Source organism: Hakea prostrata, chromosome 6 (genome assembly GCF_041222555.1).
Source record: "Hakea prostrata isolate BN-2017 chromosome 6, UWA_Hpros_2, whole genome shotgun sequence".
Lineage (NCBI taxonomy): Eukaryota > Viridiplantae > Streptophyta > Magnoliopsida > Proteales > Proteaceae > Hakea > Hakea prostrata.
Window position 1 is genome coordinate 27,873,777 of NC_142605.1, and position 15,942 is coordinate 27,889,718.

General features: G+C 37.9%; 2 protein-coding genes across 3 annotated transcripts; both read right to left on the reverse strand.

Annotated features, from left to right (window-relative positions):
• Positions 1–2,549: 2,549 nt before the first annotated feature.
• On the reverse strand, positions 2,550–6,896 carry LOC149013036 (cationic amino acid transporter 9, chloroplastic-like). The gene is made up of 8 exons (XM_089160105.1): positions 6,547–6,896; positions 5,570–5,982; positions 5,009–5,185; positions 4,650–4,874; positions 4,380–4,556; positions 4,055–4,291; positions 3,135–3,224; positions 2,550–3,001 (listed from the first exon to the last, which is right to left on the reverse strand). The coding sequence occupies exons 1-8, from the start codon at positions 6,770–6,772 to the stop codon at positions 2,819–2,821; spliced, it is 1,728 nt and encodes a 575-aa protein (XP_089016231.1). The 5' UTR covers positions 6,773–6,896; the 3' UTR covers positions 2,550–2,818.
• Positions 6,897–8,393: 1,497 nt separating this feature from the next.
• Positions 8,394–15,406, reverse strand: LOC149013037 (uncharacterized). 2 transcript variants are annotated; one of them, XM_089160008.1, is made up of 4 exons: positions 15,128–15,406; positions 14,784–14,864; positions 14,261–14,458; positions 8,394–9,687 (listed from the first exon to the last, which is right to left on the reverse strand). In XM_089160008.1, the coding sequence occupies exons 3-4, from the start codon at positions 14,423–14,425 to the stop codon at positions 9,112–9,114; spliced, it is 741 nt and encodes a 246-aa protein (XP_089016134.1). In that variant the 5' UTR covers positions 14,426–14,458; positions 14,784–14,864; positions 15,128–15,406; the 3' UTR covers positions 8,394–9,111. The 2 variants fall into 2 exon arrangements, with proteins under 2 accessions (XP_089016134.1, XP_089016135.1); XM_089160009.1 differs by having other exon boundaries at positions 15,117–15,406.
• Between the last annotated feature and the right edge of the window lie 536 nt (positions 15,407–15,942).

Genomic DNA, 15,942 nt, shown 5'->3' on the forward strand with positions numbered 1-15,942 from the left:
CTCCAAACCATAGGACAATCAATATGGGGAAGCGGTAGGTGGAGATAAACTTTCCACACAGGCTTGCCTTGCACTTTTGGCTGTCTTACATTAAAAATTGGTAAAGATGTTAAAGTGAAGGGAAAGCAAAAGTTAAAGGAAATTGCAACTTCATTAAAGTGTTGAAGCTCATTATGACAGTTATCAATCAATAGAACCTTCAGCAAGTAGGTAGCATAGTTTTCCAATTAACTATTCAAGGGTGACAAAGATTTCTACCTTTTGATGCGAGGTAGGCTGAGGGTAAAAGGAGTTTCTGATTGTGGAAACCAGGGGCAGAGTGGAAGAGAGAAATCAATCACTAGGGTTCAGTAGTTTTCAATACCTAAACTTGCTTCTGTACTTCATGGTTGGATGTGACAATTTCTATCTACTTGGCAAGGCGTGAGGAATACAAAAACTAGCAGAAACAGCCCTTGCTCAAGGAACTTGATTTGTTCAAGTAAGGTAACTTTATAGATAATGATGTTGCTTGAAACTAAAAATCTGCTGTCAAAAGGAAGCTACCACCCAACTTCTCTTTCCAGATCAATGTACAAAGTAGTAATGAAGCTGACATTAATAAAGGTTGTGTGGAGGTGATTATACATTAGTAATAAATTGTACCAATATTTTACAGCAGAAGGAATTCCATGTTCATCCATGGCTGAAATTGTTGAAAGGTGAGCTTTAAAAAGAATTGGAAGCATCCGAAGATATTGCTACATACAGATCCCACTATGAACAAATTTACATAACTATTACAGCCATTTAACTCCAAGTATAACCTGACAAACAGAGATGCATGGATGAGAGAATTAATCCGTGATTAGATGAGCCTATTCTGCAAGGATGTTCATGGGGTATGGAAATCATGAATGATAATGAATGGATGAATGAACATGTTGGTTATTCTGAAAGATACCAAATAATCTAACAAGTTTTGCAGTTAGCTAATCATGCAAAACACATCGGAGATTCGGAGAGACAGAGATACATAGTGGCGACGTCTGTTGCTGCCCTGAATGCAAAGCTATGGCCCATACTGTAGATGAGTTTGTGCAGTTCAAGCCTCTTCTTTAGGAGCTTCAGTTTCCTACTTACAAGCTTGTCAATATGAATTATGACACCCAAGTAGCATTTATATTGCAAGAACGCAGTTTTTCATGAAAACCCTAAGCACATCGAGGTTGACTGTCATGGTGTGAGGAATCAGCTTGGTAATATGTTCACTAAGAAATTGTTTGGCCTACTTTTTGTTAGGGCTATCCCAACCTGAGCATAGGTGATGTCTATGTTCCAGACTAAGGGAGAGGGTTGAAGTTGACTAATCTACCAGTGGAGACAGTTAACCATTCATGGTGTTGTCTTAGTCGTTATGTCAAACTACATAATTGTATGATATACTTTGTAGGTTTACAGTACTCAAAACTGTGAGCTAGGCTTTCCCCTATTTCTCTATTCTTCATTCTCTATCCCTCTTTCTCTTCCCTTCTCTTTCCCTCTTTATCATTCCTCAGTACTTGACCAGGCCAGAAATTCCTGAACCATCACTTGCATCATATCTGACCCAAAAGCACCTCTGAAGTATTTCATACAACTATACCTCTCTTTGATTCTTCATGTTTCAATGAATATTTTTTATCCCTGATACTCCAAAAGATCAAGTGGCTACTCAGTTCTAAAATAGCAGCACTATATGTCTTATATGTATACAGTGCTTCAGGTAATTATGATCCTATAAAAGCTGGTTTGGGAGTAGCTCCAATAAATGATAAGCTATGAGAAAATTGTTTGAGGTGGTATGACCATATTCAACGGAGGCATGTAAATGCCCCTGTATAGAAAAAGTGATTTAAATCACACTGAAGGAATTAGAAGAGATAGGGGTAGACCTAAGATGACCTTAAGAGAAGTGGTGAGAAATGATATGCATAGCTTAGGCCTTGTATCTAGCATGGCCTCAAATAGAGCCGATTGAAAGGCAAGAATCCATGTAGCCAACCCCATTTAGTTGGAACAAGGTTTGGTGTGTTGCTATTGTTATACAAACTTCAAGAGGCTAATAAATAGAAATAGAACCATTAACCTAACTAGGGAGAAAGAACCAAAAGGGAAAAGGAGTAGCTGCATAGAGGAGGAAGAATGTGCAATAATAACTACATTCAGATGTAACTCAATTTCCGTTAGTTCAATTATCTCCAGCAAAACTTTGACATAATATGACCTACTACATGCACTCAGTTCACAAAAAAATCCATTTTTCCTAACAAAGCTGAAAAGCCAAAAATAAATTAACAAGATGATTCCCACTGGAACTGATCAAAAGTCTTTTGCTGAATCCTTGAAGTTGCAATTCCTATTCTCACAAATATACCATGTTAAATATTATGCTTGAGAGAAAAAAAAATTCTCAGATCAAGGAAGAAGAGATTCTAGTGGTAAGAACACAACAAAAATTCAACAATAAAGAAGGAAAACGGGTTTTTTTTTTTGGGGGGGGGGGGGGAGGGGGAGTGTGAGGAACTTGAAAAAAAAAATTTCATACCATTTCATAACAGGAAAATTTTCTATAAACTGATAAGAAGATAAGAACAGGGTTGCCAGATAAAACCTTGAATTTCTTATTAGAAGATATTACCACATATACATTTTTAAACGTATCTACATATCCATTGCAAAAGCTCAATTCCAATTAAAGCCTGTGTGATGGATTCAACATCATGATAGCACCAGCCTCTTGAATCAAGCAGTAGACAGAATAGCACATGGTTGAAACAAATAGCACAATACAATCCCATCAAGATGCATTGAATCTGTCCTGAGTATGGGTAGTGAGTAGAGCTTCTTCTATAGCTGGCGAGTCATAAGTAAGTATCGGATTTGAACTTCCAGCATTGGCATGGTACTGCCCATAAAATGCATAGATAACTACTGAGATGATGATGACAATTAAAAATCTCAACCATGCTTCCTGGTGTAGCTGGAAAAGAACATCACCATGCTGTTAATCTATAAATGTCTAATTCATTTCTTTTTCCTAACAAATTTTATCATCGATCAATCCAACAATAGTAAAAGACTGATATGAACATGTTTACATTATAGAAGCGAACCTGAGCAAACAAAAAGATGTTGAAGAAGATGCAAGCTACGGGAAAAACAGGAACTACTGGACAAGAAAAGCCAGGTGGGTCCACATAAACCTGAACAACAAAAACAGAGAGAACAGAGTTAAAATTAAGAAGGCAGAGTAAAATATAAAATAGTAAACATATACTAGTAAGCCAATACTGCATCAAGAAACATGCAGCAAGTCAGCTGCACACAAATTTTAATCCCCTCTGATTTGCATTCCCTTCCAAAGTTGCCATATGTATTAAGTCTTGTCTATTGGCCTTTTCGATCTATAAAAGCAATAGTAAAAAAAAAAAGAGAGAGCCTCACAGTTCATAATCAAATTAGTCCCATAAGAGAATTATTTAAGGCAGAAAGAAATTGGAAATTGTCAAAAACGGCAACAAGAATTACACCTCCTGTTTATCCCATCATCTGATATTAGAGAATTTCTCTGTCCTAAAATGTAATTTTCCTTTTCCCAAAAGGGTGTGCTCAGTGCATTAGGCTTCCACTATTGTGCTGTCTGGATATGGTCATGGACTCATAATGACCACAGTCTTACCCCTGCTCTCACAAAGTCTGTTTTCAGACTCAAAACCATGATCACTTGGTCACAGTGGAGCAAACTTTCAGTTGCACCCAGGCCTGCCATCTAATTTACCACTTTCTCCTAGATTGAAAAATTCATAATCCCAGATCGTTTAAGTTGTGGAGATAGCTTCACTTCCTAGTATCAGTTTCATCACACAACCTTGCAACATCAAAACACTTGCTAAACAAGCAAATGAGAATCAGCATTAGCTTCTAGCAAGTCAAGCAGCAATAGCCCAAAAGAAAAAGAAAAATAAAAAATAATTGATGAATGGCATTTTAGAGAAAGAAACATCTTAACATGTAAGGCAAACATAAAACTCACATGGCGATAATGAAGAACAACAGCAGCAATTACTGCTATCAATGCAGTCACCACGTAGAAGATAAACGAACCACCTAAACGGAAGCAAAGTCCTGCTCCAAAGCCACAGCAGGCAACTATGAGAAGGCAAAGGACACCTTCTAGCCAGCTAGAAATCCACCTTGTAGAAACTTCACTTATTTCTGCATCCTTCCAACGAAGAGTTACAACACATGCTGAAACAACAGAATAGCCTGTCTGTAAAATGGACAACGCAGGTTCAAGTGAGGAAGATTAATTACAGCATCCCAAATATGTTAGACAAAAAGCCAAGACAAGATCATACCAATGAACCAACAGAAAGAATGTGTGAGAGAAGATGCACATCAAATAGCCCTGCCAAGGTACCAGCAATCACCCCAACAAAAATTTGAGAAAAAATAGGAGTTCGGCGTGTTTGGTGTACTTCTGCGAACACTGAAGGTAGTAAACCATCCCTCCCAAGTCCCAGATAAAACCTAGACTGCTCACAAGAGACACCTGATCTGTTACTACAATGGCTCAAATGCTGTGGAAAAGTGGCATGCTACTTATGATGAAATCTGAAGAGACTCACATGAACATACAAATGAACCAGAAGCGTTGTGGTAAGCCCAGCAATTGCACCAACACTGACAAACACAGAAACAAATTTTAATCCCTTAAGTTCAAAAGCTTTAGCCAAAGGAGCATCGTCACCAAGAACCGTGTATGAAACCATCCCAGTTATCACGAAGCAGACACCAATATATAAGGTTGCACAAATAAGAAAACTTCCAAGAATTGCTATTGGTAAATCCCTCTGAAAGTTAAAAGGAGTAGATGAAAGGAGTTAGAAGAATTGCGTTGAAACTTAACTCCAAAATAAATCAAGTGCATATTGGTTAGGTGTGCCTAGCACCAAAAAGTCATCAGACTGTTGTCTAGTTAACATACACTTGGTCTTTTACATTCTTCAGCTGAACTAGTCACTGCATCATATCCTAAATATGAGAAGAATACCACACTTGCTCCAGTCACTATCCCAGTAATCCCACTTGGAGCAAATGGTGACCAATTTGATACATCAACCTCAAAAGCACCAATAATAATGACAAGGAGGACGATTGTTATCTGCAAAAGACATACCAGTACATCAAGACAGAGCCTGAGAGCCAACTTAGCCTCTATAATGCTACTGACTGTGACAAATAAGCTTAAACATTAATAAGGGCCACTGCAGCAATCAAATAAATTAATAAGATGCTAGGATATGGGGAAATAGGAATACTATAGAGCCTGAAGAGCATCATTTCTGAGTAATATAGAAGATCCATTAAACAATGAAGGATAAACAAGCTCCAGCAATTTCTTCGAGCTATTCAAGCTAAAAATTAAAGGTCCAAATATAAATGTTGCATGTAAACATGTGTTAGATGAATGAGTGCATAGCCATATCATTGAGTTAATAGAATTATATACAAGAACTAATCTGGTCCACTAGAGTAAATGGGGCACCTTTGTCATAGTCATGAAAAAGTTCAAGATAGAAAATCCTCCAACACCCCGGCAAAGAACTACGGTTAGGACTGCAACAATAATCGGAGCTAATATATTAATTGAAATAACTCCACCAAAGAGTTGAGTGCCTCCATTTCCCATCCAACTTGGAATATTTTCCTTGAAAAATGGAAATATCTCAAACATGTTAACCACATAACTTGCCAAACTCCGTGCTACACTGGCTGACCCAATATGCCCATCGAAAATAAGCTGAGTAAAGACAATGAAAGCTGTGAGCTCATTGAAGGCTGTATATGAATACATGTATGGCCCCCCAACAACGGCAGGAAAACGAGATGCTAGTTCAGCAAAACAGAAAGCATTTAGCGCACTAGCAATTCCGGCAAAGGCATAACTCACTGTGACACCTGCAGTGGAAAAGTCAGATAACAAACAAGATATAAGATCAGAGCATTCCTATTGATTATATCCAAGCAGAAAAAAATGTATAAGGTACACAAAGCAAAATTGCATAGATTCTCCTAAACCAGTAAAGCATCAGTGTTTCCATACATTAAAGCAATTCTCCATAAAAGAATGTCCAGATTCCTAGGAGCTTTGCAGTTTAGAAACAGAGCTAAATTGCATAGATTCTCCTAGACCAGTAAAGCAGTGTTTGCATAAATTAAAGCAATTCTCACAAAAGAATATCCAATACCAAAGAAAAAGTCCCAGATTCTTAGGAGCTTTACAGTTCAGAAACAAACAAAGAAAATGAACAATTAGAAAGTTAAACCGATCATACAGTTCTACACTTAGAAGTTAACATTCGGTTCACATTGCAATTCCAACAGAACTGAAAATGGACATAGTCAACCAAAAACAGAGAGAGTTGTATGCAAAGAAAGACCTCAAGGCAATAAAAAATAAAAATAAAGGCTAACTACTGGTGTTTAGAGTTACAAAAGTAGATTTCAAAGTTCATAATTTACTTGGGCCAACATCATGAGCGACAGCACCGGTGATGGCGAAGATTCCTGCACCAATCGTTCCTCCAACACCAAGAAGAATAAGATCAAAAAGATTGAGACGACGAAGAAGGCCTTTGCCAGACGCAGTAGATTTGTAAGCTTCTGAAGAATAAGTTTCAACAGTTTTGGTTCTGAGAGCTGAAGAGCAAAAACGACTCAGCCATGTCGAAGACGAAGACGAACCCATTAGCGAAAACGAAGAAAAAAATCAAAATTTTTATTCTTCTTCTTCTAAATTTCCAGTTTTATTACATTACTTCGAAGCTCAGATGAACAAACAAATACTCTTTTTCAGTGGCGTCAAGCGTGAGTAATGCACACGTAGTTCGGTACTTAGGTTCTCTGTGGCGCCCTTTTTAATTTCCTTTTGCTCCACTGAAGATGGATGTTTGGATTTACCGAAAAAACCAAAAGATCGCAAACATGGTACGTGCGCCTTCAGATACCGTTGGATTGGCGTCAGTAACCCATGATGCACTTATTACTTAATATATAACAATTTGAGAATTAATCTCGACCATAGAATTGTACAGCACTGAAGCTCAACCCTTAAGTGTCCCCAGCTTCTACCAAAAAAAAAAAGTGTCCCCAGCTGACACCAGAAATAGTGAGACCAATGGTTTGCAGTGTACACGCTTCATATACTTTTGCGTGAATTGTTGGTTTTAATTTAGACGTTTTTTTAATAGAATCCAAGAAAAAGTTCCCCTACTGCACATTAAACGGTCAATGAAGTATTTACCATAAATAAAGGTAAGGTTTTAAAAAAACCCCCCCCAACACCCCCCCCCCCCCCCCCCCCCCCCCCCCCCCCTTTTTAAACCCCCCCCCCCCACCCCCCCCCCCCCCCCCCCCCCCCCCCCCCCCCCCCCCCCCCCCCCCCCCCCCCCCCCCACCCAATCAAAGAAGCAATTTTGATCTCGATTACGTTGAAAGATTTCACATCGAGATCAAATCTACACCGCAGTTATAAAAAATAGTACCTTAAACAAAAACTGCAAATGATACATTCAAGAAAGACTGAGACCAGAGACGGACACAAGCGGAAACGATCGCAAAATGAACAATCCAGATGGTTGAAATGGCAAGCACCCATTAATTTAAATTTTACTCGAATTTGGAAAATAAGGATTAGAATTGGAGAACAGGGATGGAACGGAAGAAGGAGGGTCGATTAAATTAAAAACTTTAACTCCAAAAAATAAAAAAAAGACAAAGAAAGACTCAAGACGGGAGGAATTGGCGAGCATGACCAAACCTCGGGGGTCCAGATGAAAAACCCATAAATAAAAATGCAGACGCGGGTTGAAAAACGAGAAAAAAACCCCACGGTGTTTTTTTAAAAAACACGAAAAAAAAAAAAAACACGAAGAAAAAAAAAAAATCGAGAAGCGGGGGGGGGGGCGGGGAAGAGGAGAAAAAAGAAAAACAACCTAAGTTCCAATCTTATTTATGAAAAATTTCTGTAAATCCCTCTTTCTCTGTGTATTTTGTTGGAGAATGATATTAAAATTAAAAATATTATTTTAAATTTTAGATATAAGACTGAGGACACTCAAAAGACTTGGTAGAAGGCAAAAATCATGCATATATTTCTTCGCTGTCATTCCTAAAATCATTTTGGAGCTATACTTTTAACCTTTTTTTAGCTCTTACTATCTAAATCAAGTCTAGATACATCTCAAAGCAAAGGTAAACCCGGTCAAACCATTTCAAAGATTTTCTCATATCAATTGATGAATCAAACTACCCTAAATTAATTCTAATATGATCGCACGTTTCCACTTCAAGAGTCTAATATGAATGTATAACCCGTTAAATGTTTGATTCGCAGTATCTTCCAACATCCAACAATGCCTCAGGGTTTTACACTTTATTTAAATTTTGAAACAATATTATCGCAACTTGAAACTCAACCATTAAAAAGGGAAAGAGAAGGACTCAATGGATGAACAAGTAAATGTAATTGAATATCATACCTAGAAAACCCTATTAGCAGAAGTGCAATTCGAAGAAAGATTGCAGAAGGACGTGACTTGGCAGGATGATGGAGTTAGTGTGCCATTACACTTACAGAGATGGAGAAAATGTTAACACACCTGCTGAAATATTTAACGGATGAAACACAGCATGGAAGGAAGAAATCCAACAATCAATAACACTAGCTTGTACTATTCTATAATAGTGTTATTTGGCACCAGTCTTGAGATCTCCCTCCCATAAGAATCTTAAAATGCATCATCAGGTCAGATTATATAGAATGAAACCAAAAAAACAAAAACCAAGCAACTAGCTCCACCTGTAGTAGGTCTTACGTTCTTGAGCAAACTAACTACTTGTACTGAATTTTGTTTCCATGCCAAGTTAATTTCGTTGAACACCTTCAGAATCACCGGTTCATGCTGACTCAAATAGATGTAAACCTTGTCCAATTTTAAGACTTTTCTAACATCCCTCAACACTTGCATATTTGGAAAATAGAAGAGAGCAATCTTGATCCAGCAAAGCTTACGATTTTAATCTGTTTCACAAGTCAATATGTGAAGCATGATGAACACAAATAAACCACTGACCATCGAACTTCTCAAATATGTTTGTCACAAACTGTTTCCCCCAACTGCTGCCCTTGGTCTTGACCACTTCAATGCATGTCACATACCCAATATCACCTCTGACATGAACTTGAGCATCTTTTACCTCAATCTCAAATGGGAATTCATAGTCTGCCCATACGAACTCCCAGCTTCCCATGACAAGATCATAACCAGATATTCCACCGACACCAGGATGCACAACACAAGCATGATCCCCTTTCGCCCACAGGGCTTGCATGGCAGCCATATCCCCATTCTTGAATGAATCATAGAACCGATTATTTGCTGCTAGAACAGAAGCCTTGTTGTCCTCATGAAGAAGGCGGAGGCTATCCCTGATTTTTGCAGCTTGAGCATGGTTTTCTTCCTCAATGGCTATCTGAAGGTGCCTTTCTAACGTTTGTTCATCCAATGCAGTGCTCTCACCACCCCAAGTTCCTTCTGAATTTTCACCTTTAACATGGCAACGTCTCCAAGAATGCAGGTGGGAATGCAGGTTATGTGGTGCCTGTACCAAGTGAAAACAGAAGTCAGAACCCTTTTCAGCTTGTGAATATAGAAACTGATGTACCGGATACCAATTAAAGAGAAAATGCGCACTTCAAGGAATCTCAGAAGTCAGAACAGATTCAACAGGAAAAAGATATCTAACTCATATCTTTGATATTCTATTCCTCTTCTAATCTCGTGGTTTGTGAGGAAGAACAAAACACGCCATAGCATAAAAGATAAAGGGGCAATACATCATTGGCTGGCTATGCAGCATGTGCACAAACATGGAGGCCTATGAGAGCACAGACAGGAGTATATGCATCAGTGGGAGTTTTTAAGATGGTGGGTGATAATTTCATGCACTAGTATGTCTGGGTGCAGGGGCTATGCAACCATGCAGCATTTGTAAAAAATTCAAATTTCTGCCCCACCAGAAAAAAAAATGTTTCTGCCTCACCAGAAAAAATGTTCACGGATCCAGAACTAGAAAAACCAACATTTAACAGAAAAAATAACAGACATGGTACCAACCCTGTTCAAATACCAGTGACTGCAATCTTAAAATTGTAAAGAAATATAATACACACTCATCATATCAATCCAGTTGTTTGTAAAGAAATATAAGACAATCTAATACACACTTATCATATCAATCCAGTTTCTAAAATAATAATATGGTAATTTTCATCTGGACCCCCTGAGGTTTGGTCTATGTCATTTTTAGTCCAAAAAAACTAAGACTTTGCATCTGCCTCCCTTGTACTTCAAAAAAAGTCAATTTAAGGACAAATTATCATTTTTATGACCAATTTGCCCTTCTTCTTTTTTTAATTAAAAATTTTTACACACACCCCCACCTGCCATGAAACTCATGACTCCCCTTTTCGTCCAAAAATTACAGAAAAGTCCTAGAACTCAAATAAATTTTAAAATATGACCAAAATACCCTTATATGTTAAAATGACTCAAGTACCCCTTAACCTAAACCTTTATTTACAAAGATTAACCTTAAATGGAAATGGGTGTTTGCTCCTTGGTTGAGTTGAGCAAATGGGAGATGAAGAAGATGGGTGAAGGGGTAATCTCTTCATCCATCTCCGCTAAGATTCTACTTTGCAAATAGGGTTTAAGCTAGGGGTACTTGAGTCATTTTAACATGTAAGGGTATTTTGGTCATATTTTAAAATTTATTTGAATTCTAGGACTTTTCTGAAATTTTTGGACTAAAAGTGGAGTCACGAGTTTCATGGCAGGTAAGGGTGTATATGTAAAAAAATTAAATTGAAAAAAAAAGAAAATAAGGGCAAATTGGTCATAGAAGTGATAATTTGTCCTTACAATTGAGTTTCTCTATAGCACAGGGGAGGCAGATGCAAAGTCTCAGTTTTTTTGAACTAAAAATGACATAGACCAAACCTTAGGGATCCAAATGAAAATTACCCTAATAATATAATACAATAAGGCCAATAATAAGAACCACATGGATGTACCTCAACTCTTTAATAGCATAATTCATGACCAAAATAATATAAGATTTTTACATGTGTTCATATTTGGCAAATGATGTGAATGTTGATGTGGCACAAACTATCACATCAGCTAGCTCTCTTAAAAATTGTCAAACATTAAAAGGTTACATGGGATAGGTTGCTCACTCCCACATCCTTGATTTGAGGAGTGGATAGAAGTAATAGTTATACATAACATGATGCAGATACACTACCTTGGAGCAACCCAAACCCAGATGGGTAAACAAATTGAGATGAACAAATCCAACTTGGTTTTTTGGATCTGATAGGATTTTGTGAATTTAAGTTATTTGGGAGCTTGATGTCTCACTCTTCTTCTTCTTCTTCCACTTTTTTTTTTTTTTTGGGGGGGGGGGGGGGGGGGGGATGAAAAAAATACTTAATAACCAAAAGCCCGGGAGGGGAAGAGAGAAAATACAAGGGGGGTTCAGCCTTGAAGAGGAAGACCGAAAGATACAACCTAAACACCAAGTAACAACAATGAGCCTGTGAGCAGTGACTGGAGCCTAGAGGAGACATCGAAGCAGATGGCTTTCCAAATCAAGTCCATAGATCTAGAGTGAGATGTCCATCTTCTGACGTTTCACTCCCACCATAAGTAATGAACAGTGGCACCGAAAACCGGTACTGGCTTTCCACCAAGCTGAAGGATTCCCTTCTTCCCTACAGGCTTTCCACCAAGCTGGAATCAAAGCTCTCCCCTGCAACTCTAATATTCCCTTCTTCCCTACTGGCTTTTACCTCTCCCTTACAACTCTAATATTCCCTTCTTCCCTACCAGTTTCCACCAAGCTGGAATCAAAGCTGAAGGATCCATCTCATTCACAATGAACCTCTTTCATTCCCTCTCTGATCTACCAATCAGCTAGCAACCCTCTCCCTCTCACCCTGCTGTTCCCTATCACCGGTACTGAAACTTCATTGCAGTCCTTCATCTCTCTCATCTTCTTCCCATTATAGCACCATCAGGGGGAAATTTCCCAACAGCCATCTTTCCCCTTTTCTGCGAAAACAAATCAAACCACCCCCTGCCATTAAGTCCTTCTGCTTTTTAAGATAAACACATTCCCAATGACTCCCATCCACCATGTGAAGGAAAAAAGAGAGAGAGACAGAGAGACAGAAAAATAAGGAAAAGAGCATACCTGGTTTTGAACTTATGACCATTCATCATCTCTAGGCAATCAAAGTCACCTCCCTTTCATAGAAGTATTCCTTATCTCTGCAAGCACAGTTTCCTCCACAGCTGTGCTGGTAGAAAATGAGCTAATCACATATTCTACCAAAAAGAAAAATCACCCTCTCTCTTCTTAAACACAGTTTCAATAAAGAACATACCCCCATCAAGGTCAATACTCGTGGATGCCAATGGCATGGTGTCAATTCTCCTGTCTTAAATAAATTACCTTGAACCAACCAAAACCCAGTTTGATATCCAGATCGAGAAGAACTGTTTCCAGTTTTGAGTTTTTGAACCTACCAGGATTTTAAAAGTTTATATTATTTGTCAAAATGCTTTTAGTTTATTTTTTGTCTCAACTGTTCTTAGTTTCCTTATGTGAGTTAGTTTCCCAGTTACACAGTAAAGTCTTATTTTTTAAGTCTTGTATCTCTTTATGTATTTAGTAATTCCTTATCAAGTTATAGTTGGAGAGGGATTGAATAGAATGGAATAGTTGAGTTATGGTTTTAGTAGGTAGTGCATGCAACACCCCCCCCTTTTTTTTTTCTCTTTTCATCTGCTTTTGAGATTTCCCTTCCTCTTACACTCTAGTTTCCCTTCTTTCCTGCCATCCTTCTACCATAATGTCCCTGGTTTTGAAACTAAGTAGCAAACAATCCATCAACCTCTATTCCAGAAAAGTTTAGAAAAAAGCTATAAAACCAACTGTTGGATTAAGAGATAGGCCATTATAGAGAACACCTTTAAGAGGTTTTATGCAACCATAGATAAGAATCAGCAAGTTGGATAGTGGTTGTGAGGATTATCAGTCCAACAGGAGGTATGCACGATTTATTATTCTAAGTCTATGTTTACTTTTATAAACCAATATGATAATAATGCTAACTTCTTTTACCCCAATGGTACATACTGCCAATTGTTCATGGTCTCTTACATGGTCTCTCCTCCCTAGCCACATGAATACCTCCCTCAACAGTTGACACACAACACCCCCCCCCCCCCCCCCCCCCCCCCAAAAAAAAAAAAAGAATAATTAAACTTTGTCTTGTGTACCATTGGCTTGGCACTGAAGATGTCAATAAATGCAAATGGCACATAAGCATCTCACCGTTGATATTATGACTTCTTCCATCTTAGCTCCTCGATATGATGGTTTTTCCCCCACTCAAGAAAACAACCACTGACCATTGAGTAGGTAAAAACAGAAATAATGTTTCTCAATAGTGCATAAACCTACACAGGGCTAAGTTGATTAACACAATATTCAGAACAATCATGGGTAATCAGCAATTCTTCACGTGGTTCGTGAAAGATTATTTTCAGCTGTCTTCTCCATCTGTGAAAAATCTAATTCTGATTTTAAAAAGAAAGGAAGAACCTTTTCATGAGAAGAAATTGGTCATATTTCATAGGACTTCAAATGATAAACCAATGGATCTCTCATAAATTAAGTGTTCAACTCGTGAAAAAAGAAGAAGAAGAAATGGGCAAAAAACCATAAACAAGTTTATAGAGGATGCTCAGAAAGTCATAAATTGGTTACTCGAATGTCAAGACAAGAGAACTCACGTAGGCTCTGTTTGCCTTATTGTGAAACTTCTCCTCACAAATTTTCACTTCAACAATATCAACGTGTAAAACTTTACTTAGTTGGGAAATGTTCCAATGTCTGTCTTATTATGGAAACATCATTGAAGAGTTCTCAACATATCAAATTTTACATTTGCAAAATGTATTTTACAAAGGAAACTTTTCCAGGTAAGTTTTTTACATGGAACAAAGAGAGCCGTAAAGAAATAGCTATATACCATGTCATATTTCTAGAAAAAATTTGGACAATGATAACTCAGAGAGACAGAGAAAGATCACTTACTTACTTGGACCTTTGATTTTACCCATAAACCAAGACGATGATGACCTTGCGAGCACCCATCCCCTTCTCCACTTGGACGAGAAATTGCTAGAACTGCATTGTTGTGATTTGATAGAAATGGAGTATAAAAACACGGCAGCCAAAGGTTGCTAGCAGATAAGCACGGCATGATGTTGAAATTCGAGCAATCACAAACGCATACCTGAAACAAAGCATTGTCTAAATGTCAGCTAAAAAAATTAAAAACAAACTGAACAGATCACATTTCCCAGAATACAACTTTTGAATGTTGAGACAATAGCGGGAAGACGGATTGATCATATCTCCATTTCCAAACACCCAATGTTTAGAAACCATTTGCTATCAAACAAGATTAAAGCATCACAAGTAAACTAGTCCGTTATATACTATCGGCCACAAGTAACAGCAATTTTCAAGCTTAAAATCAAAATTACTACGTGCTCAGTACAACTCAGATTAACGCCTGGGAAAATCTACAATAATATAAATATCTAAGAACAACTCACAGTGCTATTCGCTTCCAGTCAGCAAAGGCTCCAATACCCACACTTCACTTCCTTACAAAGGCAGGAACGAGACACTGAGCCCTAATTTCGCAACCGAAAAAAAAAAACAAAAACAATCATTAGCGACAACCACCAAAAACTCAAACGACACTCACAAGACACAACTCCAAAACACGAACGAAACCGGGCAACAATCCCCCAGCTACCTACACCATTCGGCCATGAATAAAACCCAAGAAAGAGGTAAAAAGGTATAATATATAAATACACAGAATTCATTATTTATTAATCGAAAATGCAGAAGCGGGTGAATGAATAAATGTTATGGAATACAAGATAGTAACCTTCAGTCTTCTCCTTCTTCTCCGGAAAAAACAAAACTAGGGCATGTAAGAATAGCTCAAACCAGACGATATCAGCTACTTGGCTGCTAGAACGAGACTTCAATTAGGTTTCCTCGGAAGCTTAAACTGCAAATGGATCTTTGAACAGTTTGCGATAACGACTTCGTTTGCGCGCTCTAGCTGTAACCGTTTATTTTATGTTAAACCTGTCGGGAATTGGAATTATTTGCTGCAATTGAGAGAAACCCGGGGTGTCGGAGAGTTGGTTCGATCTGTTTTTATTGAATTGAATCGGCTTTGGCTGATAATGAGCTAGACCAACCTTAAATTTAGATCTCAGATTTGGTTTAGCTCCGGTTCGATGTGACTATCTTCATGGACTAACCCTAATACCATATGAATATTTTGATTAATGCAAATGCTCTAGATTTCATGTGAATAACTAACATATGTCTATTATTGATCTAGGGTTCATCAACCTGTAGGCATATTGATTGTAGCTTTCTCCAATTTATGGAAAAATTATTTCAAAAAAAAAAAAAAAAAGGCTCGAATGATACGATCTCTCCATCACCTGATAATGAGTAGGGCAACCTCTGTATTTCTTGGTTTGTGAAGGTGCATTGTTAGGTACTTATTTTTCTTATTGAGATAGAACCTAAACATGTGCTTAATAAATTGTTTTCCGAGCTAAACTAACCTATTGTACGCATCATAAATAGCACCCTTCAAGCTAAACAATCTTCACATGAGCCCCAACATTTGCCACCGGTAACTTAAATTACAATCCCAGAGATTATGAGTGTACAACAAAT